The sequence below is a fragment of the Vespa velutina genome, chromosome 20 (assembly GCF_912470025.1).
Source record: "Vespa velutina chromosome 20, iVesVel2.1, whole genome shotgun sequence".
NCBI classification, from domain to species: domain Eukaryota; kingdom Metazoa; phylum Arthropoda; class Insecta; order Hymenoptera; family Vespidae; genus Vespa; species Vespa velutina.
Genome location: NC_062207.1, coordinates 3,692,428 through 3,702,936, shown reverse-complemented (window position 1 = coordinate 3,702,936; position 10,509 = coordinate 3,692,428). Strand labels below are relative to the sequence as shown.

At 32.6% G+C, this 10,509-nt stretch overlaps 1 protein-coding gene and 1 long non-coding RNA gene across 12 annotated transcripts in view; one reads left to right on the top strand and one right to left on the bottom strand.

The window, feature by feature from the left end:
- Positions 1 to 3,470: 3,470 nt before the first annotated feature.
- On the bottom strand, positions 3,471 to 3,978 carry LOC124956054. The gene is made up of 2 exons (XR_007103068.1): positions 3,895 to 3,978; positions 3,471 to 3,709 (listed from the first exon to the last, which is right to left on the bottom strand). It is a non-coding gene; the product is annotated as an uncharacterized LOC124956054 (long non-coding RNA).
- A 1,972-nt stretch (positions 3,979 to 5,950) lies between these two features.
- The window catches only part of LOC124956045 (myosin heavy chain, muscle), a 30,049-nt gene continuing 25,490 nt past the window's right edge, over positions 5,951 to 10,509 (top strand). For all 11 annotated transcript variants that reach the window (XM_047511400.1, XM_047511399.1, XM_047511392.1 and 8 more), the window contains exons 1-6: positions 5,951 to 6,411; positions 8,429 to 8,572; positions 9,496 to 9,652; positions 9,742 to 9,968; positions 10,102 to 10,165; positions 10,257 to 10,355. In XM_047511400.1, coding sequence (XP_047367356.1) covers positions 6,205 to 6,411; positions 8,429 to 8,572; positions 9,496 to 9,652; positions 9,742 to 9,968; positions 10,102 to 10,165; positions 10,257 to 10,355 — 898 coding nt within the window. In that variant the 5' untranslated portion in view covers positions 5,951 to 6,204. The remainder of the gene's footprint in view (positions 6,412 to 8,428; positions 8,573 to 9,495; positions 9,653 to 9,741; positions 9,969 to 10,101; positions 10,166 to 10,256; positions 10,356 to 10,509) is intronic.

Sequence of the window (10,509 nt, the reverse complement as noted above, 5' to 3'; positions counted from 1 at the left end):
ATTTCTAGTCGTGCCAAGTCTGCTTGCCCAGGCATTCTTTGGCTCGGTTAAGAATTCCCATTATTATTGCCGGTGTACAAAGATCTTTGTAAAATGATGAACAATTTTCTATGGAATTTTCATGTAGTTAATATATTGACTATGATGTAAAATAAGATAAGAGTTAAGAGGCGAAGCTTTCGAAAGATACGATTAGAGAGATAAAATCAATTAAATTATTTTTGAATCGACCAATTAAGAATTAATCTTATAAGAGATAATAACAATCTTTAATCGATTAAAAATTTTCTATTATTATTATTATTTAGTTATTTTGTTAATTATTTGAAGTTATTATTAGGTCATCATATTTGTTTATGTTTAATATTTAAAAAAATAATAATATTCATTATATGAAATTATTATAGAGAAATAATTTAGATTATGCCGATCTAATTTATTATACAATTCTCCATTATAGAGTCATAATTAGAAAATAGTTTATAATCTGTATTACTTGTATTAGGATACATATAAAATATTTATAATTATAATGTCGCAGTACGATAATAGGTCATATAAATACATTAGCCATAAAAAACAAAGTAACTGGAAAGAGTTCGTCTATATGTAACTAATAATTGCGTCTCAACAAATATCGTTTCTAATCCAATACTTAAACATATAAAAGATAAATTGGAGTAATAAATTATTATAAATTATTTATAAATATTATATGAGAGGGAGAGAGAGAGAGAGAGAGAGAGAGACAATAGAGAAAGAAATATAGGTAGACAATAAGGGACGTTTCCATATTACGGTATCTCGTTCGTAATCGTCGGAGAGCGCCAAATTCGAATCGAACGGGGATGACTCAAGCCTCAAGGCTCTGTTCAGTCCACCTCGTCGGCTTCGTTCGGCCGACGTTGGCCCGGTTTATCTCCGGCTGATCCAGAAATAATCTTAGATTCGGTCTCTCCTACTCTTACTCCTGTGATCTCCATCGTTCGAAAGCTTCGAAACTCTTTTTCATTTGCTGCGCTTAGCTTTTCCCTTACCATCAGCATCTCTCTCTTCCTTCCCACATTAAGTTCCATATGAATATCATATATACAAATATTTTTCTTATATCGACATTGTTTTATTAGAATATTTATATATGAAATTTGTCCAAACGAACATATTTAATAATTAATTAATTAATTTTTAATTTGCGTTACATGTTACGATACATGTTCTTCCACGTTTCTAATCTCTTTTTCATTGTCTTTGTTATTTTGAAATTGTGCGCGTGTATTTGTTGATTCAATCATTTTAGTTTTCGTTCATTTTCCCCTAATATTTTTCTCTTAAATCTTTACGTGTATATGTATATATTTACAAATCCATCGAGAAGTTTCGCGTGTTTGATCGAGCGTCGTTGTCTTGAGAGTCTCGCAATAAACATTGGTATGGCATCCGCCCGCGTCAGAATCTTAATTTACCGACGGTGTTGCGCAACCGATCTATTTCCGCGCATTCCTAATCGCGCGACCAACTCCAATAGTTATCGTTTTTCCCTATCGTATCGACGATATCCATTTAATGCTTTCATTGATTTTTATCGGTCCTTTCTCTCTCTTTCTCTCTTCCTCTTTATAAAGTATAATCTTAGCAAATATAATGTAGATTATTAATTGTATTAAGAAAACGTACATTAATTTCGTTCTAATCAGTTTTAAAAAATCTTTTTCTATTTCTTTTGTTAGAAAAGAAAATGGAATAATATTTTTATAGACAAGAGATAACTTCTTTTTACTTTAGATCACTAAGATTAACATTTTAACAACTTCGTAAATGCATACATATGTTTCGTGAATCATGAATGACGTTTAGATAAATGACATGGCTAAATTCTTCTTTGTTTAACGATCCATCGTGAAATTAATCCTCAAATATATATATATATATATATATATATATATATATATATATATATATATATATATCATTTGTCTTACTTATAAAATAAAGATCTATATTAATTGTTGTTAATAGTTCGGATCTAGCCCCGAAACAAGAGAGTACCATTTAAAGATGAAATAAAAATTATATTTTCTATGATATTTGAATTATTAGAAATACAAGAACCAACTGATAACTCGTTGAAAGATATTGCTAATTTAGCCTGCATATAAAGTTGAGATTAATTTATTATTCGATTTTCATCTAAACACATGTTTGGCACACTATTCGTTTCATTATATAGCCTTTAGATTGGACGATTAGCGTTTATTAGTCACGTTTTAGTTTTATTGAAAAATGATGCCAAAGTTTCACTTATTTTTTTCTATCTAATGCATTTTATAATAAAACTTGTATAAAATTAATTGATTATAGATGTTATAGATGAATCCCAATGGATTGATCTCTTAGATCGATTATTCGATCAATTATTCGATTATTATATGCAGTAATCCTGGTTCCTTCCGCATTAGATCATTCTGCCAAATTGACAGAACTGGATAACATCCAATTTCATAGAAATACCGAAGGAAATGATGTTGCTATATCGACTCGTGATTTTCGAGATCATTGAAATCCTTCTTTGACTCGGTTATATTAATGAAATTTCAAGGACATCTTCGGAATTCGTAACGTAACTTTATGAACTTCTTTCTCTTCCACTGGCTCTTATAAACTTAAACAAAGATGTTAATCTCTCTGATAGTGTATTAATTAATTGTTGCTAGGGTTTTTTTGTTTATTTAATTAGATATAGCCAAAAATTTATCAGTAATTACTTCTACGTGTTGGTCACGTGACGATCAAAACAATGAGGCTATATTTTTAACTAATTTTATTATCACTAGTTTGAATGTCTATTATATATAACGTTTATTATAAGTTTTATTTCACATTGCAAACGTTCTACCAAACAAGTGATCCTACACGCCTTAGAATTCATAATTTTTATTTTATAACATGAGCAATATATGTGATACATGCAACGAAATTTATTGCAACGATTTGTGTCATTTAAAATCCGGTAAATATTTAATGGTTCGAGCATTTTAACGTTAGCAAATATGATCTCATCTTAAAAATAAAACTATTTATATATATATATATATATATATATATATATGTATATATGTACATTAAAAAAGGAATAATAATAATTATGATAATAATCGAAGAAAAATGGAGTCAACCATAAAACCACATTTACTATAATAAATAAAGCATCGAAATTAAATGGGAATAATTAAAAGTGAATCAGTTCAATATAATATAGATGATAAATCAATAAGGAAAGAAGAAGATACAAAAATAAAAAAAAAAAAAAAAATAAAATAAAATATAACAAAATGCAGTAAACCGAAAATCAAGAAAATCAAAGACGAATCATTAGGAATCTATAAAAGATATCCGAAGAAACATAAAAATGATCGATCGATTTCTTTTTCATCTTAAGAAGAGAAGATGCAACTATTTCGCAGCTGTTATCGTCGATCTATCGTGTATGACCACGTGTATCTTCCACGTGGACCGTACAGGAGTACACGTTGCTGCTGCAATGGATCGTGTCTTGGGTATTCGAGGAGGAGACTACCACCACCTGACAAGTAACCAACTACTCTCCACACTCTTGTTCGGATCTTATTCGCGTCCTTCCGACATGCACCTCGATGGAATGGCGCTAGACTGGTCCATGAGCATCGTCTTAAGGGAGTTTCGATCTTCTTAGCTGCAATAGAAAGACTAAGAGGTAGACTGAAGAGGTAGAGGAATAAGCAAGTGCGAGCGAGCGAGCGAGAGAGAGAGAGAGAGAGAGAGAGAGAGAGAGAGAAAGAGAGAGAGAGAACGAGCATGGAACCTTCCCCCTTGGAAATGATTCTCATAGGCATAACAGTCTATCACACTCCAACATACTATCTATTTTCATCTCACTCAAGTCGAGCCGAGCACGGACGTACAACTCTGCGCTCGTAGTACCTTTCCGCCACCACCCCCTTGTCACACTTTCGCTATCATCTCCACCTAAAAAGGTAGATTGGCCCAGGAACTAACGCGCTTTTTCATTGGCCCATATCGTCTACCAATCGTAAGCCTCGTTACAGCTTAGGATCACGTTGCACGCGCTTATATTGGGAGCCCCCGCTCGTTTCCCCGACAGAACGGCTCTCTAACGTAAGTGAATCACGTCGATTGTTCTCTTTGCCGGAAAAATATATATACATTTTTTTTTCTTTTTCTTTTTCTTTTTCTTTTTCTTTTTCTTTTTCTTTTATTTGCTTTTCAAAAGAGTGTCAGATTATTTTTCTTATTCTCGCATAGTTTTCGAATTGTGAAAAAGTATTCTAGTTTTGTTCGTAGATTTTTCAAAAAAGAGACAGAGAAAGATTGAAAGGGAAAAAATGAGAAAGAGAGAGAAAGAGAGAGAGAAATATTGAAAAGATTTTTCGAAATAATATATTAGTAAGTACATTCATGCTATGAGATTAGATTTTCATCATCGAATTCTCATATTTACATTCGAAGACGTTGTTAACGTTCCGTCATTTCTAAAGAAAAGAAAAGGAAAAAAAAAAAGAAAGAAAAATTCTCTACTCGAGAAAAAGATTCATCGCAACCCAGAAACACGGAGACGCTGAAAACTTGGATCAATCAACCAATTGGGAATATCTCCATCTTTTTGAAGTTTCAATCGCGCGAGAGAGATTATAAAAAGCCTGAAAGGAAAAGTGCGAATTACTACTTTTGTTTAACCACAAAAGGGATTTTTTTTATAGTGGACAAAAATCTTAAAGGTGTTTTATAAAGGAAGACGATCAATTTTACCGATCAATTGTGTGCTAATTGGATTCAGAGATTTCATCTGTTTCCGATAATCGAATTCTATCTTTTGTGTGTGCTCTTTTTATACATGTGTATGTATACATACACATATATTTTTTACATATATATATATATATATGAAAGATCGAGAAACATTTTTTACGAAGATCGAAAAACACAGTGAAATGGGTTCGGTGCGACGACGACACTTGTGAAATTGTATTCAAACGAAGGACTGACTTTTGTTAACGTTTCTACGGATAATTTAATCACTCATTTATTTCTTTATATTTTTTTCTTTGATAATAGCTTTAGTGCTTTTGCAAATTTTTTAACGAGCGAAATATCGCTTCAAAATTTCTAATAGAATATTTAAAATTTAATTCTCTCTCTTTCTCTCTCACGATGATACGTATAATGTCGGACTTATGGTTGTGATATTCTACTTAAAGGAGAATATACCCCAAAAATAAGTAATACATCGACGAATTAGGGACTTAATTAGTATATAATTAGTGAAAATATTCGATTATCAAGGAGGAAAATTAAATTTAAATAATTAATCATTTTGTTTTTTGTTCGTCAAAGGAAAAAATTCGTTGCAAAGAAACTTTGTCGGTTGCGCCGCCGTTTTGTTGGAAATCGCGCGGCAAAACATTATTGTCTGAGATAGCACGTGATGTATTTCCTTTCTTTCTTTATTCTTTCGAAATCTTTCTCTTGCATTTCAAAATGTATGTACGCATTTATACGACTACATATATCTATGTATATATATATATATATATATATGTATGTATGCTTTTTTTGAGCGTGATTTTTATTTATTCGTTTATCAACGCAATGGCGTGTTTTTAATCCGTGACTTGGTTCATTGGTATTTCGTTTTGAAAAGGCGGAGTTATTTTTGACTTATTCTACTAGCTTCCTGTTAAAACATGCGTCGATATATATATATATATATATATATATATATATATGCACGTAATGCATATGTGAGATTATGATGGTATATTTTCAAAGTGATTTCGAACGAATAAAAGTAGAAATGTGTGACGAAAAGACATTCTTTCTCTCTCTCTCTCTCTCCATTTTATTTTTGTTTTTATAGCCTGAACGAATCATATCGATGAATGTTATTGTTTTATATACGATCTTTGTTTATTATTTAGGGCCGCCCAGATCGTGCCGCCAGAAGTAGTCCGTCCGTCGCCGAATTCAGCGAGGAACGAAGAGAACGAAGAAAGAAAAAAAAATCAAGCGAGCAGGCCTCCCTCTCCCTCTTATTATAGTGGGAAAACGACGAAAAGTGTGAAAGGATAAAGAATAGAAAGACGAATATATCTTTCTCGAGTTTCGAAGTAATCGAGTAATCGAGAAGTAGCGACACCAAAGTTAACCAACATGCCAAAGCCAAAGCCTCAGGAGGGAGAAGATCCTGATCCAACTCCCTATCTCTTTGTTTCTCTCGAACAAAAGAGAATCGATCAGACCAAACCTTATGATGCTAAAAAGGCGTGCTGGGTACCCGACGAAAAGGAGGGTTATCTTCTTGGTGAAATCAAAGCTACCAAGGGTGATGTTGTTTCCGTCGGATTACCAGGCGGCGAGGTTTGCATTTTTTCTTTTCTTTTAATTATTTATTCCTTTAGGATTACCCATGTCTCAATTTTCTTGATAAACCAAATATCACGTTTCTAGATAATTGATACGATTTTCTCACGTCACAGGTGTTATTATTGCATAGTTTCAATCGGTCATTTAGATCATCTAAATATATTTATATATAAAAAAGTGCAAAGTTACTTTATTTATTTATTTATTCATTCTTCTTCAATTGTTAATATGAATCTTTGATTGGTTGAAAATGTAATTAATCCGATGGATATATCTGAAAAAAATTGAGAATGGGTAAAGGAAATGTAGCTACATACACGAGATAATACTTTAAGAGATACATAAGCATATAAGCTTGTGTATATACGTATGTATGTATCTATCTACATGTACAGGGAAGGCAAACATGCCGGAGCTTTGCCGTATCAAGCTACTCCGTCTCTATTTTTGGAGAGAACAGAAATCGCTCGAAGCTTTTACGACCTTCTATCGCCGAACGCGCCAAGATATCCGGCGCTCTCTCTCTTTCTCTCTCTCTCTCTCTCTCTCTCTCTCCCTCCCTCTCTCTCTCTCTCCGTTCTCTTTCTATCAACGAAAATAAATTGACGGGAGAAAATGAATTCTTCTTCTAAGAAAGATAAAAACGAAAATAATAGAGATAATTTGATCTCGGATAATTAAAAAAAATAGAAGGAACTATGCAGATATCTGTTTCCACTTTTTTATCATTAAAAAGAAGAGAAAAAAATCATTTGGTAGTTGTGAAACAGATTTAGATTAGAAACAATAAATATTTGATTTTAACTTTGACTTGACAATTTTTATCAATAAATAAATGAATGAATAAATAAATTCTATGCTGCGACTAACACAAAGAAAAAAATGGAGAAAAGAAATAGATGGAGGGAAACGGAAGAAGTATGGTGTTACATAATAGTTCAGCAAACCCTGGCCCGTCGACACCTAAACGCTATTGTTAGCATAGCCAGCGACGATGGTAATAATAAATTGAAACGCCACTTCTCGAAACGCAGGTCAATATATTTTTAGAGCACTGTCAAAAGCTAGCTAGCACCTAGCTAGCTAGCTAGCCAGAGACAGACGGATAGAAAGAGAAAGAGATATGTTTTGCCGGATATATGGTCTCTAGCGCTTTTACGCAACGTGATCGAAAAGGGAGAGAGGAAAAAAGGAAGAAAAAAAAAATATATATGTATATATATATATATCATTATCTTCCTTCTCTTTCTACTGTAGCTTCGTGATCGACCACATTTATTTTAGTATCGACATTTCGAAGCTAAATGAGACTATGTGTTATCTTTATCGTACCACCCACAGTAGTTTGCCAAAACGATTGCAATCAATTACAAGTTTTGTTGAAACTCTAAGTTCTGTTATATTTGAAGTATACGTTGCGTATTAGCGCGTACACAATATTAAATGTATTACAAAATTATTCGGAGAAGAATGATAAAAAAAAAAAAAAAAATTAAAACTGAAATAACAGGAACACTTTAGTTGGTAGAGTAATTATAGAGAAATCAAATTTTCTTACTTCTTGGTGTTCCCGTTGCGTATATATATATATATATATACAAGGTTTACACGAAGGCTATGCATGTAAACCCTGTATATGTTAACGATAAGAAAAGAAATGAAGAAAAAAAGATAAAGTCCAAGATGTTTATTTACTAACGATGAATATGAGTACGAATTACCATAAAACACGGGCGCCCACACAGACGAAACAGTTCCGCAAAGACCAGCTGTCCCAAGTGAACCCACCAAAATTTGAAAAATCCGAAGATATGGCAGATCTGACCTTCCTGAACGAGGCTTCCGTATTGCACAATCTGAAACAACGTTATTACCACAAACTAATTTACGTAAGTCACAGTTTCATTGTTATCAATATTAACCGGGTTTTTTTCTTTTCTTTTCTCTTGCCCCCTCCCCCTTCTTCTCTCGCTCTCTTCTTCCGTGTCTCTTTGGGGGACTATGATGACAGACAAAGGACTTCAAGAAGGATCAACTGCAGCAAGTGAACCCGCCAAAATACGAGAAATGCGAGGACATGTCTAATCTGACCTACCTCAATGATGCTTCAGTACTGCACAACTTAAAACAACGTTACTACGCCCAACTCATCTACGTAAGACTTCAGACCTGAAGGAGAACAATTGACTCCGCTTATCTGTGGAGTGAAACCTTGTCGTTTACATCTTTGGCTTCCTGATTTTCTCTAAAAAAAAAAAAAAAAAAAAAAAAAAAAAAAATTCAATGGATGATCAAAAAAAAAAAAAGAAAGAAAGATATCGAGTTAATGAGAATTATATAGTCGAGAAAAATATCTTAAGATATTTTTCTTTCTTCTAATAACATTCTCAGCTCGGTTATCTAACCAAATATTGTCTTCTTAATGTTCTCTTTATCTTGGAATTGTTTGTAATAAAAAAAAAAAAAAAAAATACAACAGAACGTCGTTACAAAGCACTACAACGTGCCACATGACGTTTAACGATTCAAGAAGAATCGTTTTTTCATACATTGGTAAACGACTTTAAGACTTGTCGCCAATGATAACTATCCTAATCTCGACGATTTTCTCCAAAATATCGTCTCACTTATCATCATCTCTCAGATACTTCTGAATTTTCATCTTCATTCTTTTGTGATTGATACACCTGATTTGTGTTGTTTTTTTTTTTCTTTTACCTTCGTGGCTTGCATACATTCTATGATCTATCGTTTGATGATCTTTCCTATGGTTAAACTCTCGTCTCGAGACACGAGTTGTTTATTAATAAAGAAAATGTTTAGATCATTCTACATTTTCTTTTTTGTATAATTACTCTTGAATTTCCATATAATAATAGCAGCAGTATAAGACCGCAGACCGGCCAACCACCACCAATGGGGAATTGTTGATCTATTTATTTGTGCATTTTCTACGTGTTTCTTTTCTTTTTCTTGTTGTTGTTATTCCCATGCTTTTTTCAAAGAAACATTTTTATATTCAATAATTATTATCACGTATATGTATATATATATATATATATATATATCATTTTGCAGACGTATTCTGGCCTGTTCTGCGTTGCCATTAACCCTTACAAAAGATTCCCTGTCTATACTCAAAGGTGCGCAAAATTATATCGTGGTAAAAGACGTAATGAAGTTCCACCCCATATCTTTGCCATTTCCGATGGTGCTTACGTCAACATGTTAACCAGTAAGTGTATATAGATATAAAATATTTAATTAAAAAAGAGAAAGAAAATTTGATATATTTATAAAGATAAATCGTTTTTTCCTTCACAGACAGTGAAAATCAGTCTATGTTGATTACCGGTGAATCTGGTGCTGGTAAAACTGAAAACACGAAAAAAGTAATTGCTTATTTTGCCACTGTTGGTGCTTCAACAAAGAAAGCCGATGATACATCCCAAAAGAAGGGTTCTCTTGAGGATCAAGTCGTTCAGACTAATCCCGTATTGGAAGCCTTTGGTAATGCTAAGACCGTCCGTAATGACAACTCCTCGCGTTTTGTAAGTTCATCTATATATTTAATAATGATTTCTTTTTTTATAATTTCCTTTCGTCGAATTCGTAAACGTAATCTCAGTTATATACTATATATTATCGATTGGTATAAATAATTATATTGCCGTTCACGTTTAGGGTAAATTCATTCGTATTCACTTCGGTCCCTCCGGAAAATTGGCCGGTGCTGATATCGAAACTTGTAAGTATAATAAATCAAATTTATCTTTCTCATCGGATATCGAAGAATAATAATCATATATGAATAAATTCAATAATTCAATAATCAACAGATTTATTGGAAAAGGCTCGTGTCATCTCTCAACAGACTTTAGAACGTTCGTATCACATCTTCTACCAAATGATGTCTGGATCTGTGAAAGGGTTAAAGGGTAAGAGCACATAGCCTTTTGAAAAAAAAGGATAATATTCAAATAGAACGACTCTAACCTGATCTCATCCCAAGTTAATCATTATTCTTATTATTTATTTCATATTAGTTATTTATTTGGGAAGTATCAGGTAATAGCTGTTCACATTTATTAT